The sequence below is a fragment of the Rhinopithecus roxellana genome, chromosome 10 (genome assembly GCF_007565055.1).
Source record: "Rhinopithecus roxellana isolate Shanxi Qingling chromosome 10, ASM756505v1, whole genome shotgun sequence".
Lineage (NCBI taxonomy): Eukaryota > Metazoa > Chordata > Mammalia > Primates > Cercopithecidae > Rhinopithecus > Rhinopithecus roxellana.
In genome coordinates, this window is record NC_044558.1 from 107,849,067 (window position 1) to 107,867,544 (window position 18,478).

The window sequence follows — 18,478 nt, forward strand, 5'->3', positions numbered from 1 at the left end:
TGTTATTTAGGTAAATGTGTGCCATGATGGTTTCCTGTGCAGATCATCCTATCACCTAGGTATTAAGCCCAGCATCCATTGGCCATTCTTCCTGATGCTCTCCCTCCCTCTACCTCCCAGTAGGTCCCAGTGTGTGTCATCCCCCCCGATGTGCCCATGTGTTCTCATCATTCAGCTCCCACTTACAAGTGAGAACATGCAGTGTTTGGTTTTCTGTTCCTGTGTTAGTTTGCTGAGGATAATGGCTTCCATCTCCATCCATAAGACATGATCTCGTTTCTTTTTATGGCTGCATAATATTCCATGGTGTATATGTACCACATTTTCTTTATCCAGTCTATCATTAACAGGCATTTAGGTTGATTCCATATCTTCTCTATTGTGAATAGTCCTGCCATGAACATATGCTTGCGTGTATCTTTAAAATAGAATGATTTATATTCCTTTGGATATTACCCAGTAATGAGATTGCTGGGTCAAATGGTATTTCTGCCCCTAGTCTTTGGGGAATCACCACACTGTCTCCACAGTGGTTGAACTAATTCACACTCCCACCAACAGGGTAAAAGCGTTCCTTTTTCTCTGCAACCTTGCCAGCATCTGTTGTTTTTTGACATTTTAATAATAGTCATTCTGACTGGTGTGAGATAGTATCTCATTGTGGTTTTGATTTGGATTTCTCCAATGATCAGTGATGTTGAGCTTTTTTTCATGTTTGCTTGCTGCATGCATGTCTTTTGAGAAATGTCTATTTATGTCCTTTGCCCATTTTTAAATTTTTTTTTCTTGCAAATTTGTTTGTGTTCTTTGTAGACTCTGGATATTAGACCTTTGTCAGATGGGTGGATTGCAAAGATTTTCTCCCATTCTGTAGGTTGTCTGTTCATTCTGATGATAGGTTCTTTTGCTGTGCAGAAGCTCTTTAGTTTAATTAGATACCATTTGTCAATAAAAATAGCTTAAATAAATGTGTTAATGAATGTGATATTCATTTTTTTGGAAGCTCTGATAATTCGTTTGTAAAAGTTTAAGAAATAAAATTGTATCTTACAAATATAGGAACTGTCAAAAGTCTTCATATTTTTATGAGTCAAGGTCCTTTGAAGAGACAGCATCTTATGTTCCTTCACAATACTCTAGTTAGTACCTTAACTAGTGGACTGGCTGATAATAGTATTTTCAATCCCAGGTGGGTGGTATAGTTTCCCTGCAGTGGGAAAACCATGTATCGGCCTAACTCTGTTTTGTGATCATGGTTAATGACTCCAGCCTCCTTCTGCCTCTCTCTTTTCTTAGGGGAGGAGCCTGCCTCTTTATCAATGCTGCTGAGCCTTTTGGCCTTGCTGTAGCTCCTAGTTGGCTCTGTCCTTCCTGGAGACATTGCTGTGGCACTTTTACCCCTCTCTCACATATTTTCTACCTTCCTTACTCAACACATCCTTTTCCCTCCTTCCCTCAGTTTGTAAATATTTTCAAATATCCACCAGTAAAAAACCAAACTAAACAAACACACGAACAACAACAACAGCAAAACAATAACAAACCTACTGTAAGCCTCTGTCATTCTCACAAAATGTCCTTCCAGCCGGACTCCTTAAGGGTAGAGTCTGCTCTCTTCCTCTTCTTTCCTCCCCTCTCATTCACCCCTAATGCCACTTCATTCTGGATTTGGACCAGAGAAATCACTCTTGAGTTGGTCACCAAGGACTTAATCTATAATTCCAACAAGTAGTTTTCAGACCCTCCAAGGCATTTAACATTGCTGACACCAATCACAACTTCCTGAAACTCTGCTCTCTCTGGATTCTCAGGTGCTGCATTCTCCCAATTTTCCATCTCCCTCTCTGGTTTCCTACCCATAATTACCTTTCTATTTCCCTAGGCTATCCTTTAAGTAAATGATCTCTATTTATTCTAGCTTAAAAGGCTTCTTATGATGTGGTCCAAGGTGACATGTGCCCCTTCCCACCCAACCCTCTGGTCACACTGAATCACTGTGACTGCACATGATGCATGTGGTGATGTGTGCTTGCTTTACACCTTTGCACATGTGATTTTCTCCATTAGGAATAATCTTCCCCCAAAATCTCATTCTTACCATATCATTCTTTTCCCTCTCCTCCCCACTACCCACTGGCTCCCACTCATGCAAATACATTTCCTTAAACTTTGTCCATCCTTCAGATTTCAGTTAAGTATCACTTCTTCCAGGAAGCTTTACCTGAACCCCAAGACTGGTTGAGGTGTCTCACCCCCCTTCTAACTGGTTATTCTTATTGTAACGCTCACCACGTTGGTTGTTAAGGACAACTTACTTGCTTGTTTGAAGCCTCCATTACAACATAAGCTTCTTAAGGCAACGATTTTGTTTTGTTCACTTGATATCCCGGGCACCTAGCACAGTGCCTGAAATCAAGCAATCAATCAATAATGGTGCTTTCAGATTTCATTCATCATTAGACTACTATGCAACCACTAATAATAATGTTGCAGAATAATTTTTACACAATGGAAAGGTGTTCATACTACATTGGAACATATATAACACAAAATTATAAAATATTCATTGTATACATCAAAAGATCATTGGAAAATAGGGACTCCCCTTGGCAGGTGTGATTATGGATGATGTTTATTGTCTTCTTTTGCTTCTCTCTGTCCTTTAATCTGCTACAGTGAAGTACAATGAATACATTTAACTTTTGTAACAAAAAATTGCTCAAGAAAAATGTTTCAGTGAAGGTATAAACCTAATGAAAATGAAGCATTTAGCACCAATTACCATTTCCGGCAGATAGTATGTGCTCAGTAAATGTTAGCTCCTTTTCAAATATTTGAAAAGGATCTAGTGGACGGGGCTGTGGAAAAAAAACTAACGCGCAGGTTATTAGAAATAGGAAACTGCAGAGCAAGCTGGTTAGATGAAAATTTGGGATCTGAAGGACCTAGGCCTGAATCTTGGCGTTACTATTTCTTAGTTGTCTGATCTTAGAAGTTATCCAAGCTCTTAGACTTCATGCCTTATCTGCAAAATGGAGGTAGGCTATATGCCCTATATATTTGAAATAATGAAATAAAATCAAATATATGTAGTATTAAACAGTGCCTGGCACACAACAGTCATGCAATAAATGGTAGTACAGTTGTTGTTATTTCTTACATCTTACTTTATCTTTACTACTTATTTTACTTTATTTTCTTTATCTTTGTCAGTTTGATCAAGTTGTTTTTATGACCTTTTTTTCTGTTATTTTAGACATTCATTGTACTTTTCCTTTCCCATTCTGCAGACTCAGACATGTGGTTCCCTACTGTAATACCCGATCCAACTTTCCTCTCACCAAGAGGCTCTTACCTGTTTCCCTCATAGGCCATCCCCAATTAGATGAGACTGTGATGAATTTTACCTTCCTACATTAATCTCACCATCTAGAAATCTCTAGAATTTTTGCTCCTTCCTCTCTACTCTATCTCCTAGATTTTACTGAGATAATTTAGTACTTTTTAATCAAAGTATCCTGATGCTTTTCCTTTGAACTATTTCTTTCCTTTTTAAAGAAACTCTATTTCTAATTTCTAATATCTAATCCTAGTCATTATACCACTGAGAAAGTGCTGCTGTTCTTCCTGCCTCCTTCTTTTCATTCATCTTCAAAGCCTTTAGAGTCTTTCAGTCTCTGTTCTGCTTCATAGGTTATTGATTGGATCCTTTTCTCTTTCTTTTTAAGTGTTTTCCTCAGATTATATTCTGATTCCATGTTCTCCGCAAATACCTTTCTTGAACCCTACCAGGTGAGTGATGTGCTCTCAACTCAGTACCAGAATTTTTGGGTGTGGCTGTTTTTTCTCAGGGTTTGTTAGAGATTATTCCATCATCTCTAGCTTTGAGTGTCTCAAATGAGAACTGCAGTGTCAGTCTAATTTCCATTTTCTTTTGGTAAGAAATTTGTTCTTTCTTTCTGAAAACTTACAGGATTTTCTCTTTTGTCTCTGTAGCTCAGTAATTTTACCAGCATATGTCTGGGTATATGCCTTTTCTTTCTCTGCCTAGAAATCAGTGAGCACTTTCAATCTGCAGGTAAATCTCTTTCCAGCTGTCAGAAAATTTCTTCTTGCTTAATTATTGCCTAGTAACTCTCTGTTCTTTCTTCTTCTTCAGTTACTAGTACATCGAGAACCATCTGGCCTAGGTTCAGATCTTAAGCATGTGACTTAACTTCTTTATGCCTTAATTTCCTCATCTCAAAAATGAGAGTGTCTTAGTCTGTTTGACTGCTGTAACAAAATGCCTTAGACTGGGTAATTTATAAACAGTGGAAACCTATTTTTCACAGCTCTGGAGTTTGAGAAGTCCAAGGGAATAATGCAATGGTAGATTTGGTGTCTGGTGAAGGATGGCTCTGCTTTATAGATGGTACCTTCTATGTGTCCTTACATGGTGGAAGGGGCAGATGGGCTTTCTCAAGTTTGTCTTTTATAAGGACAAGTCTGTCTTCTTGTCTTTCATAAGGACAGTAATCTTATGCAGGAGGGCAGAGCCCTCATGACCTAATCACCTCCCAAAGTCTCTACCTCTAATAGCATCATGTGGGGGTTACATTTCAACATGAGAATTTTAAGGGGACACAAACATTCAGGGGTTAATAATGGCACTTACTTGATAGGATTGTTAAGAAGATGTTAAATGCCTAGACCAGTGCCTGGACCATAGTAAGCACTATTGAGTGTTGACTATTATAATTTATATGTCAAGTCTTGATCTGTCTTCTAAGTCTATTATGTTTTCCTTTATAATTTCCATTTATTTTTATCATCTATAACTTGAACTCTTTTACTTCCACTTGATCTTTCTGATTATTAATTTAGGTTTCAGTATTGACCATCTTCTCAAAATTATCTGAAAACTTTATATCTCTATACATACTCTTACTTTTTTGATTTGTTGTCTGAATTTTAATAGTTTTATTTTACTGCTGCCACCTTTTCTGGGGGTTGTATTTGTTCTTCCTCTTGCCAGCTGCTGGATCTTTTTTGCTGGGCTGTTTCCCTTTGTCCATTTGTTGTGAGTCATGTCTAGCTGTTGGATTAATTTCAGTAGTGGCCATGCTGCAAGTGGTGGTTAAGAATAGCTAATTCTGCCTATATGGGTTAGTTCTATACCAGACTTCAAAAGTTCAATTCCCTGTAAGGCACCAGGAGAAGCAGCAAAGGTCAATATTCTTTAGTTTCAGGAGTGGAGAGGACTCAGGCCACCTTCAAGCCCCTCACAGGTCCTGAGAAACCAAGAAGGCAGCCAGCCAGAGCTGTCACTCTTTGGAACTAGAGACCTTGTTCCAAGCTCTTTTTGGATGCTGTCCCTGATCTTTGATCCATGGCTGCCTGCACCTGGTTCCCAGGGTCTTGTCCATCCCAGAGTGCAGAAGATCCTGTACCAGCTCTATCTGTTCTTACCTGTCACCTTCTATGACCCACCTGCCTCCTGCAGCAACAGCAGTAGCAGCAGCAGCAGCAGCTCTGGAGAAGCTGATTGTTGGATTGGATTGGGAAAGGGAGGGCAGCAAGGGCATGCCCAAGCTATCATCTGTGCAGAATCTCCCAACTCCCTTCTATTCCTCCCTCTCATTATTATTATTGATCATTGTTATTATATGTTGATGATCATCATCAGATATGAATTTTATTACTTTACATGCATTGCTTCCCCTTTATATTACGTTTCCTCCTTTATGAAGTTAGGCTGACTTAATTGGCCTCTTGAATTCCTTCCAGCCTGCTGATCTCATGAGAGCTATTTTTCTGTATTTTCAGTCTACAGTTTCTTCAATTATCAGGACATTTGATTTCTGCAGGAGCTTAAGGTACAGATTGTGTTAAATTGTACAGATTGTGTTAAATCAAATATATTCTGTACTTTCTGACTTACTAATCTTGAGGATGTGTCACCACTCAATGACAATACTGTTGCTATGTTTTAGAGTCACTTGAGGCTGAACAGCTTGCGTCCTGGTGTATTATATTAAACACAGACTTAAAAAACAAAACCCAAAGCAGCTTTTCTGTCAAAACAACATCAGTTTTATAACGTCTTTTTCACAGAGTTGATGTTTACTGGAAAAAGGAGCACTTAAATATTATAAAGCATAAAATCAGCTGTGGCTTGATGCTTTCTTGACAATTTTCCTTTATAGTATAGATTATGTCACACGAATGGGCCACTTAAAAATTTTTTCATGTGAAAGTCTCTGATAGAAAAAGGCATTTAGAGATTATTTTTATAATACAAAAATAAACATCATGGTTATTTAAAATCTTTTTAAAATTAATGACTGAACCTTGAGCTTCCTTATTACATGAAAAAGTAGATTACTGATTGTATAATAGGAGTGAATGAAAGTTACTTGCATTTCTTGTGTTTATTTAATCAGCAAACATTCATTGAGGGCCACTTATATGCAAGAACGATGCTGGGGAGTGGGGATGTACTAGGAAGCCAGTCCTCATCTCTGCCCTCAGGAAGCCTATTATCTGGTTAGGGAGGGAGAGAAAATAGTTCATAATTTCTGTAACAATTCTAATTTTAACAAAAATCTAGAAGACAATTCAAGTATTATTTTTATATATTAGTGACATTATCATATTATATATAATACCATATCATATATATCTCATCATATGGCACTAATATATAATATAAACTATATAATACTAATATACATTATATATACATATATGTGGCATGATGACATAAAGTATTTGTTATTTTTGTCTTACATTGATATTTGGTATAATTGGAAACAATAAGTGAAATATACTAAAAGGGGAGATGTTGAAATATGGTTGTGCTGAACAAATTGGCATATCTTTTATTTCCCTTCTAACCTGGGATCCAATCACAGTTGATAATTGTTGAAGTTAAGAGTGTGGGCTCTAAGAAGGAATTCTTATTCAATTCCTTGAAGAAGTCATTTAACTTCCCTTGTTTTCGTTTCCTCTCCTATAAAATGTGGGTGAGTGCCAATGTCATTGGCCTCTGGGATGATGTGAGTGGCATGCATAACATATTTAGAAGGGCACCTCCTCCCTTGTTTTAAGAGCTTTGTAGATGTCAGCTGTTCTTCCTGTTCCGTGCCTGGCCTCCTTACTCTTCTGGGAGCTTCCTAGAAGCAGGGCTTTTCATCTGCATATTCTTCTTCTTCTCCGTATTCACTTTGTCATCACTGTATTCTCATCAGTGTGCTGCCCTCCTGCCTGGTTCAGAGTAAGGACTCAGTAACTTCTTCCTGGATGAGAGAGAAAGAGAGACAGAGAGAGAGACTGAGGCTGTCCATCATCCTGCCATTCACATAGCACATTCCTGAATTAAACGTTTACAAAAAGTTCTAGGTTTAAAAAAATACATCCTTTGTAGGGCATAGCAGCTTGGAATTAGAAAATTTCAGAACCTAAAGATACCTCACGATTTTGTAGTTCTGCTGCATTTTATTTTTTATCATTTAGTAGCCAAGAAATGTTTTAAAGACATATAATACCCAATATTTCAATCATTTTTTCAGAGGACGCTCAAGGTTTAGAGGCATGTGGGGACTTGTTTAAAGCCTCAGTGACGTGGTAGCACCAATGACTGGCCAGGATCCAGTGCTTCAGCTAGAATTCAGTATCTGTATCAGAGTCCTACACTGCATTTCTGTTTATATTGCTTTATCGTGTGTTCCATTATCCTATCAATTAATTATTTCCCCTACTTGCCTTCTCCTCTTTATGCCAACTTTTTTGTTCATTAAAATTACCAAAGAGAAGTTGTTAATCTGCTTTCAGCCTAGACAGCCACATTCTCTGAGACAGTTTCCCTGACCTTCCCCAATCTGGGCCTGCTAGCAAAGTACCCCGTGCTTTATCTGCTGCACAATTGGCCATGCAGTATTTTGATTGCCTGTCTGGCTATTCATATTCTCCATTAAACAAAACACTAGGCTTCATGACCTCCCTCTTAAGAGATAGTGCAATGTTGTAGTTTAGACTGTGGGCCTGGAGCCAGACTACCTAGGTTCAAATTATAGCTCTTCTATTTACTAACCATCTAACCTTGGGAGAGTTGCTGAAACCTCACTGAACTACTACTTTGTCCTCTGTCAAATAAGCTTGATAATGGTGCCCACTCAGAGTTGTGGGGATCATATGAATAATGCATTTAAGTCCTTCAGAGGGTGACTGGCACGTAGGACATGTTTAATAAATCTTAGCTCTTACTATTTTCTGTTTTCGTTTTTATCAAGTACCTAAGCACTTAGAAAATATTTGTTGAATAAGTGTCTGCCTGTCTGGCTCTGGGGTCACACAGATAAAGTCTAATGTCTCTTCCATACAATGGTTTTTTAGTAAAAACATGTTAAATAATGATGGGGCCTAATAAAAACGTAGCATGTAGCCCTTGACCATCATGGGTTTGCTGTCTAGTGGAGATGACAAAAAACCAAAACAAAACACACAAAGCAAGTAACCACTATAATGCTTAATAGAAAGAAAATTACTGCCTGTTACTATTTGCACATTTTATTGGGAACAACATAAAATTTCTGGGTGTTTCCCTATTAACAACCTCATCTTAGCAGCATGAAAGTTGTTGTGTAGAGCATTGTGAAATTTTAGAAAGAAAGGATTTTGAGAGATTATCCTTCATTTAAAAAATAAGAAAACATGTTAGAAATGTATCAGAGAAAAAATTTCAAAGGGTTATTACTGTAATTCATTGAAATACTGGGTATTATAAGTCTTTAAAACATTTATTGGATGCTAAAACCTGTAAAAACTACCAAAGTTCTTGATAGATTTCATTACTGTGAGAGCAGTCTGGTAACTTGGAGGCTTGTTATATAAACGCTGTGTATTGTATTGTTCTTCCCCACCCAACCGTTTTTCTTTTAGGACATACAGTGGCCAAGCAAGTATATTACAAGAATAAAAGGAAGGACCCCTCGAAGTGGTTACCTGCTCTTCGTCTGTTTGATGTGGCACTGAAGCTCTGTAGAACAACAGCAGTGGAGGAACATGAGGTGGAAGCTGAAATCCTTTTTCAGAAAGGTAAAATGCAGCTGGGGTCAGAACTATGATAAAATTTGTGGAATTCTTTTTTCTATTAACAACAGAATTCTTGAAAATTTGGTCCTTGACTATAAAAATTACAGACATACAAAGGGCTTAGAGATGGTTAACACAATGGTACCTCCACCAAATCCAGTCTTAGGTAAAAGAACACTGCTTATTTTAAGTTTATGTCTAGAAAGAAAAACGTACGACTACTTCATTTTGTTTACAATTATAATTGATTCTTCTTATACAAAGTTTCATGTTTGACTGAAAAATGGCAGCATAGCCTTTTAGCTATAAATAATATTACTTAAATAATGTTTGGAAGACTTTTTTTCTGCATCATTTCATTACTTAGCTAAACATTTTGATTAATTTTTATAAATAAGAGATACACACTCATTGAAATTAAATAGCTACAGCATACCTATACTTATAACTTATATATAACACCTATTTACTTAATACATTTATATACTTTTATTGTGGCCATTTTACGTCTGAGAAAAAGATGAGGATGACTGCTATGATTTACTGAGTGTCTGCTAGATGCTAGGTGCTGTATTGAATATGTTACATCTCATAGTGCTAATTCTTAAAATAGCTCTGCAAGGTAGGCATAACAAATCCCACTTGACGATGAGGAAAATTAGGTGAGGTCTGGTTAAGAGACTTTCCGAAAGTCAACAGCCACTAAATGATAGTGCCCAGATGTGAGCTCAATGCTGGCCAGCTCTGTGCCCTTTCCACTGGCTGCATGAAAGCTGTGAATCCTTTCTGCAGTGATTATAGAAGTTTCCCTTCCTATTCTTGCTGCTACCCGTGTGCCCTGCTGGTGCCTACATTTTTTTTTTTTTGAGGCGGAGTCTCGCTCTGTTGCCCAGGCTGGAGTGCAGTGGCATGATCTTGGCTCGCTGCAACCTTCGCCTCCTGGGTCCAAGCAATTCTCCTTCCTCAGCCTCCTGAGTAACTGGGACCATAGGCATGTGCCACCACACTTGGCTAATTTTTGTATTTTTAGCAGAGATGGGGTTTCACTATGTTGGCCAGGCTGATCTTGAACTCCTGACCTCAAGGTATCCACCAGCCTCGGCCTCCCAAAGTGCTGGGATTACAGGCATGAGCCACCAGGCCTGGCCTGCTAGTGCCTATATTTGAAGGCTGCAGCTCACCATGAGGACTGGGAGCTGCGAGGGCTAGCGCGTTTGCATTATCATAGAGAGTTTTCAGCCATTTGCTGACTTTTTGGGATTTATTTTTTCTCCTTAGGTTTGTGTGTGTGTGTGTGTGTGTGTGTGTGTGTGTGTGTGTTTTAAATTTTAAAAGTGTTTTCAATCTATTTTTAACTGATGTAACAATTGTATATATTTATGGGGTATAGTGTGATGTTTTTGATACATATATATATTGTGGCATGATTCAATCAAGCTAATTAGCATATCCATCACTTCACATACTTATCTTTTTTTGTGGTGAAAGCGTTTAAAATCTGTAATTATTATTATAGTCACCATGTTGTACAATAGGTCTCCAGAACTTATTCCTCCCATTTAACTTAAACTTTGTACCCTTTGACCAATATCTCCCTATTTCCCCACCATCCCTGACTTTTTAAGATTCTTCAGTTAAGTGAGATCATGCAATATTTGTCTTTATGTACCTGCCTTATTTCACTGAGAATAAGATCATCCAGGTTGATCCATGATGTCTGCAAATAACAGGATTTCTTTCTATTTTATGGCTGAATAGTATTCCATTGTGTATATATATCACATTTTCTTTCTTTCTTTTTTTTTTTTTTTGAGACTAAGTCTCACTCTGTCACCCAGGCTGGAGTGCAGTGGTATGATCTCAGCTCACTGCAACCTCCACCTCCCAGGTTCAAGCGATTCTCCTGCCTCAACCTCCTGAGTAGCTGGAATTACAGGCATGTACCACCATGCCCGGCTAATTTTTGTATTTTTAGTAGAGACGGGGTTTCACCATGTTGGGCAGGCTGGTTTCAAACTCCTGACCTTGCGATCCACCTGCCTCAGCCTCCCAAAGTGCTGGGATTACAGGCATGAGCCACCACCCCCAGCCATATCACATTTTCTTTATCCATGCACCTGTTGAAGGGTACTTAGATTGATTCCATATCTTGGCTATTGTGAATAATGTGAATAATGCTACAATGAACATGAGAGGGTAGATGTTTTCTGATATCTGTGAAGGAGACAGGGGAAAGAGGAGAATGCATGTCAAAAAAGGGAATGTAAGATACAGGAGGAGGGAGAAGCATAAGGGAATGGAGAGAAAAGTTAGATGGGAAGATGGGAAGACCATTGTGCAGGGCAAGCCAAAGGAGGCTTGCCTCACGTTGCTTCCTGAATGCAGGGGAGGCCTGAGAGTTCTGAAGGAGGCGGCAATGGGTCTTTCCTTATTGGCTTACCTTCTGGAAGAAATAGACAGACATACAAAAGGACAGCACACCAAATGTTCTGAATTTCCAACATGAAATATTTGTTCTTAAGTTCTAAGTGCTAGAAAAAGGGAAAACCATCTTTGTATCTTTTTCTTCTTTCAGGCAAAATAGAACGTCAAATACTAATGGAAGAGAAATCTCCAAGTTTTCAACTTGAGAGTTTATATGAAGCTATACAACTAAGCCTGAAAAATGATCAAAACTCAGGGTAAAAGGATATTCCATTGTTGTAGCTGTGTGTGTTTGGCTTGAACCCTGTGTTCTGGTAGTATATTGACCACTCAAGGCTGGATTGATTGGGATGCCTTCTCAAAGCAGGCTAGTTCATGGGGTCCATCTCAAGCTTGTTGCTCTTTGTTCTGACCAAAAGCCTCCTTTAAAATAATGGTAAATGACCGTCCTCATAGTGGCATATTGGCCTGTACCCAGATCTCCTGTCAGTCCCAGGATTGCTAGGGCCTCCTCAGGATGACTGGCTTCTAAACTGGAAGATCCTTCCCTAAATGTGCAGTTGTGTCTAGAAGAGGTTCGTGTGGCTATTCACTCTGGTCATCAGGACCAGGACCGGTCAACTTAATTCTGTGTGAATATAACCTCAATGTTGAGTAAGCTGCCTTTGTTACAACGGCACTGATCCAGGTGCACTGATCCCCAGCTGACAGATTTGATAGTAAATACATAGACCTAACCCATAGCAAGTCTCTGCTTTTGGCGTTGCATAGCTCTATGTGTTTCTTTCTATTTTAATTAGTGGAGGAGGATAGAGAGGGGCCTACATTTTCAAGGCAAAGTCCTCCAGCCCTGACCTTCACTTATTTAGTGTCTTGTGTGCTAGAATATTCCAGAATGGTCTTGATGCCAGGCTTCATGGCAGTTATAACATGGAGTGTTGCCAGCACAGGACAAGGCAGAATGCTGAGCTTTCTTCAAGAACTTCCAATTTTAGTAGGGAGGAAGATGCTAGTATCTATGGTCAAAAGGGCTATGAAAAGAGAGTGTGTTTGTGACAGATGCTGGTTTTGCCAGTTTTTCCTTTCATCAGCTCAGAAATTGTTGGCAAATGATACCAGTGATTATGCATGGTGAAGCTATTTAATAAGTACATTGCTATATCATTTTAGATTGATAAGAGACTCCTACCTAGAAATGGCTCTATTGTATTTTCATCTGAAGAAGCCAAAGATAAAAATTTCAGGATCACCATTAACACTTAAGGTAAGAGTCTATTTTATTTGAAATTATGAGTTAATTGCCTTTGAGCTTGCTATTTTGGTAACATTGAGGCTGATTTTCCTATGTGGCTTGGAGAAATTAATTCATTGCTTTGTAGTTACACTTGTAACTATATGTTACAAAGAGATACCTCTTTGGACATTTTATATAGGGCTTTGGAAATTATTTTTATATACACATTTCTGCCTGTGAAAATGTTATCCATGAAATGTAAGAGTACATAAGTATATACTTAATATTAATATATAAATATACAGTTATATTTCATGGATAACATATAAATGCAAGGCAATGAGTGAGTCATTAGTATTGATCAGGAAAATTCAAGAAATGACATATTGGTTAAACGGACAAGTGAAGTTTTCAATACTGATATGGCCTGTAAATAGATTTCCTCTTGATGGAATCATTCATTCATTCATCACATATCTTTTTAGCATCTACTATGATCCAGGCACTCTTCCAGAGGAAGATATTAAAGCAGTGTCTAAAACAAACTTGGTCACTGTTCTCATGGAGCTTACCTTTCAGTAGAGGAAAATATAATAAACCAGTAAAGCAAAGGACGCCAGAGGAGGAAAGGTGGGAGGAAATGAGGGAGAAGGAGGGGAAGGGCGTGTATTAGTTCATTTTCACGCTGCTAATAAAGACATACCTAAGACTGAGTAATTATAAAGGAAAGAGGTTTAATGGACTCATGGTTCCATGTGCTGGGGAGGCCTCACAATCATGGTGGAAGGCGAAAGTCACATCTTACATAGCAGACAAAGAAAGAATGAGAACCAAGTGAAAGGGGTTTCCCCTTATCAGACCATAGATCTCCTGAGACTTATTCACCACCACGAGAACAGTATGGGAGAAACTGCCCCATGATTCAGTTATCTCCCAACAGGTCTCTCCCACAATGTGTGGGAATTTTGGGAGCTACAATTCAAGATGAGATGTGGGTGAGGACACAGCCAAACCATGTCAGGGGGTGACTTAGGTAGTGAAATTTGGAGCTAGGAATAACTTGCATAGGTGGGATTTTCAATGAATGACCTGAGAATGGGGTGATGTTTGAAGTAGGATTTGATGGATGAGGAGGGACCCCAGCAAAGAGTTGCAGAGGGGTCGCGTCTTCTAACTAGAGCAGTGCTTCCAAACTAAGGTGTGGAAACACCACTGAAAATCTTGTGAAATGACAGAATCTGATTCAGTAAATCAGGGATGGGCTCTGAGATTTGGCATTTCTAATGAGTCTCCCAGGTGATGCTGATGCTGCTGGTCTGTGGTTCACACATGAGGACCAAGGGTCTAGACTGAGGGAGATCCCAGAGGCAGGAATAATTTGGGTGGGTTTGAGGTATATGAACCCAGTAATTTTATTTTTTGTTTTTAAAATTTTAGTGGGCTTTTCTGTTTCATCCTTATTGAATAATCATTTCACCCTCCAAGAGATCTTTTCAGAAAATGTTGGAATCAAATCTTTAATTTTTGAGACAGCATAAACATGATTTAAAACCTTTAGGCAACTAGACTCTCAGTCAATTGAATTATTCATATGGCAGCTGCCTTAGGTAAATGGCCCCACTTTTTTAAATCGAAATAATTACAAACTAGAAAAAGTTACTTTTTGTTGTTTGATAAACATGTTTATTTCCAGTAACAGAAAAAAACCCTTGTTTTTATAGCAGGTGGCAATACAAATTAATAGGATGCTAGGATGATAATATATCACCTTTCTGGCCCTTACTAGAGAAGTGCTTATAATTAAGAACATAAAGAAGTTAGGATCTGAATGAAAACAGTAGTGTAACTCCTTACAATATGATCATTATTTTCTGTATGTTTTGACATAGTGTAAATATTTTAGCAAGTCATAGAATTATTAGAAGCACAGAAAACAGCCAAAACCAATTAAAAAAATTCATGCAGACATATTCAGACCATGGAAATATAACATTTGAAATATGTCCTAATAAAGATAACACATTATAAGCCCTTAAAAGAAAGCACTATTGTTGCTCTTTTATGTAGTGTCCATATAGCAGAGTGACCATAGTACCTGTGTGGGTTTGAATCCTAGCTTCACAACTTACTAGCTATGTAACTGAGGTCTTTTTAAGCCTAGTTTCCTCACCTGTGAAATGGAGATGAGGATCCTTACCTCTTAGAGTGGCTCTGAGAATTAAACAAGATAATGGACTAGTATATAATAAGTACTTATATAAATGGAACTATTATTTCTCATTATGTAACATCAGCTAAACATCTTTATTCTTCTTTCTATTTTGTTAATAGCAGGTACTCAATAATGGATGGCTAAGTTGAATTGACTATTTCTTGAACATTCATTTATTTACTTATGAACCGAACACTTACTGAGGGCATAATGTATGCTAACCACTTTCTTTTCCTAAGGAGCACAGAGGCTAGCAAGAGAGATAAATAATTGTATTGCAATGTGACAAGGACTATAATCACAAGTTGTCAAGGTGGAGAAGTGTGGTATACGAACGTTGCAATTTTTCCACATTCTTGCTAACACTTGTTATTGTCTACCTTTTTGATAGTACCCATGCTAGTAGGTATGAAGTGGTATCTCATTGTGGTTTTGATTTGCATTTCTCTAGTGGCTAATGATGCTGAGATCTTTTCATGTGCTTGTTGGCCATTTGTATATCTTCTTTGGGGAAATGTCTATTCAGATCTTTTGCCCATTTTTATTGGGTCATTTGTCTTTTTTCATCATTGAGCTTTGAGAGTTTTCTTTTTAAAAATATATATATATTCTAGATACAAGCCCCCTATGAGATAAATGATTTGCAAATATTTTCTCCTGGTTAGTGGCTTGTTCTTTCATATTGTTAGTAGTGTCTTTGGAGGTACAAAAGTTTTAAATTTTAATGAAGTCCAAATTGTCTTTTTTCTTTTATAAGATTGTGTTTTTTTGTGGCATTTCTAGAACCTTTTGTCTAACTGCAGATGTTGAAGATTTTCTATGTTTTCTTCTAGAAGTTGTATAGTTTTAACTTTTACATTTAAGTCTATGATCCATTTTGAGTTAATACTTGTGTAGGGTGTGAGGTAAGATTCTAAACTCTAAATTCATCTTTTTGTCCATGAATATGCAGTTGTCTCAGTACCATTTGTTACAAAGACTATCCTTTTCTCATTGGATTGCTTTGGCACTTTTGTTGAAAATTAATTATATATGTAAATGTTTATTCCTGGATTTTCAATCCTGTTTCACTGACCTATAAGTCTACCTTTACTTGAGTGTCTACTGTCTTGGTTCCTGTAGCTTTTAGCAAATTTTGAAATTGTAAAGTACATGTTTCAACTATATTCTTCTTTTTCAAAACTGTTTTGGCTACTTTGACTCCTTTGCATTTCACTGTCTATTTTAGGATCTGTTTGTCAATTTCTGCAAAAAAAAAAACTAAGGAGATTTTTGTCGTCATCTTAACAATATTAAGTCCCCTAATTAATGAATATGGACTGTCTCTTCATTTATTCTGATCTTAATTTCTCTCAACAAAGATATGTCTTTTTAGTGTATGAGTCTTACACATTTTTGTTGTTTATTTCTATTGTCAAGGGAATTTTTATTTTAATTTTTAGATTGTTTATTGCTAGCATATAAAAATACAGTTGATTTGTATGTATTGAGTTTTGTATCCTGTGACCTTGCTAAACAGGTTTATTAATTTTAGTTGTGTTTGTGTGTCTGTTTGTGTATTCCTTTGGATTTTCTACGTATAGGATCATGTCTTCTGCAAACAAAGACACTTTACTTCTTCATTTCCAATCTACATGCATTCCACACCCCCTGCCTGGGTTTTCTTTCCTGTTTACATAACCTAGAATCTCCTGTGCAATGTCGAATATCTCCCCCAACTGGAAAATGCCCACCATATTGTTTCTCCACTCCAAATTTTTCTACGGTGGGCTCAAGCCCAGCTTCCTCAATAAAGGTTTCCTTTCCATTCGAGATGACTTCTTTTTTCTTTAAATGCCTGGGTCACTAGTTGGTCTTACATTATAGTTATTTAATGTTGTTCTCTATTCTTCATTACATGCCTATTAGTCTTGTTTCCAGAATTTAAGTAGATAAATTACCCATGCTTATGTAGTCAGTAGGCTAGTAATTGTTACCCCAGATTAGTCCCATTGCAGCTAATGATTAGGATTTTTTGTTTGTTTGTTTGTTTGTTTTATCTTGGAATGGGGCTATATTGCTTAGATTTACCCATAGGCAGATCTTTCCAGGTGTCATCTTCTGCCAGGCTTAATGCTAGAGCTAGGCAAGGCCACATTTATGCCTTATACTTGTTGCTTTGGCATCAGCATTGTACACAGCCTTTCTTTTTCTCTGGGCCTCTTCTCGCCAGAAGTAAAAGAAATATACTTTTGTTATTGTTTGTTTTATTCTGCAGGTTCATTGAAAATTAAAGAATTGGTCAAAATATGGGCATCAAAGAATTAGCACCTGTGGGGCTAATTGAATAGTTAGCTCCATCCAGATGATTTAAATCTTAAGAAACTACTACTACTTATTTTAGTTGTCTATCAAAATGTACAACAGATACTAGCTACTGGTGGACTAGCTACTTGTTCTGTTCACTTCTGTAGCATTGACTTATGTTTAAAAACTGAATGTATATTAAAAATATATATATATTCTTTATTAAAGAAACCCCCATGGTAAAAAAAATCCTCAATCATTGTTTGTTTGTTTTGTTATTCTATGGAACTTTATGATAATACTGTCTCTTTAGTATTTTTCTTAGCAGGAAATATGACAGCAAATACTGCCAAAAATCTTTAAGCAACGTTCTAATTTCTGACACTGTTACACAATATATTCAATTTATAGGTCTTCTATTATAATGGCACTTAATTTTACTTAAGATGCCATTTTTGGATGGGCACAGTGACTCACGCCTGTAATCCCAGCACTTTGGAAGGTTCAGGTGGGCCAATCACCTGAGCTCAGGAGTTCAAGACCAGCCTAGGCAACATGGTGACACCTTGTTTCTATAAAAAATGCAAAAATTAGCTGGGTGGGGTGATGCATGCCTGTAGTCCCAGCTACTTGGGAGTCTGAGGCAGAATTGTTTGAACCTGGGAGGCAGAGGTTGCAGTGAGCTGAGATCGTGTCATTGCACTCCAGCCTGTGTGACAGAGCAAGACTATGTCTCAAATATATATATATAATTTTTATTAACTTATTACACAAATAATGCAAACTCATTATAGAAAATTAGAAAAAAATGATAAGAATAATTTACCTTAAAATTTGGGATAACCACTGTTAATAATTTTCCCTGTATTTATGTACAGGGAATGTATGCGTGTGCATATTTTTTAAAAAGAAGGATTGTACTTTTCATACAATTTTGTAACCTACACTTTTCTTTCCTCAATGTATTTTGAATATCTTTTCATGTCAATAGGTACGTTATTATCCTTAGTGACTACACAATATTTCACTAAAATGTCATCTTTAGAAGATGAGAAGAGTTATTACAAAACTTTATATCGTAACACATTTGCCATATTTTTAGCCTCCTCTCAGAAGAAGTAGTTCTGTTAAAGAAACATCAGCAAGTAAATTTGAAATGTACAGTTCATTAGCCTGGATTGCAATAAGAGCTGCTGCACAGGTTAGTGTGATTTTTGTTTAATCTTTCTTTTTACCGTCTTATCTGT

General features: G+C 37.4%; 1 protein-coding gene across 2 annotated transcripts in view; it reads left to right on the top strand.

Moving 5' to 3' along the window:
* Window positions 1-18,478, top strand: part of CFAP54 (cilia and flagella associated protein 54) — a 380,731-nt gene that overhangs the window by 238,771 nt on the left and 123,482 nt on the right. For both annotated transcript variants that reach the window (XM_030939210.1, XM_030939211.1), the window contains 4 exons: window positions 8,923-9,078; window positions 11,651-11,756; window positions 12,670-12,763; window positions 18,334-18,432. In XM_030939210.1, the coding sequence (XP_030795070.1) occupies window positions 8,923-9,078; window positions 11,651-11,756; window positions 12,670-12,763; window positions 18,334-18,432 (455 nt within the window). The remainder of the gene's footprint in view (window positions 1-8,922; window positions 9,079-11,650; window positions 11,757-12,669; window positions 12,764-18,333; window positions 18,433-18,478) is intronic.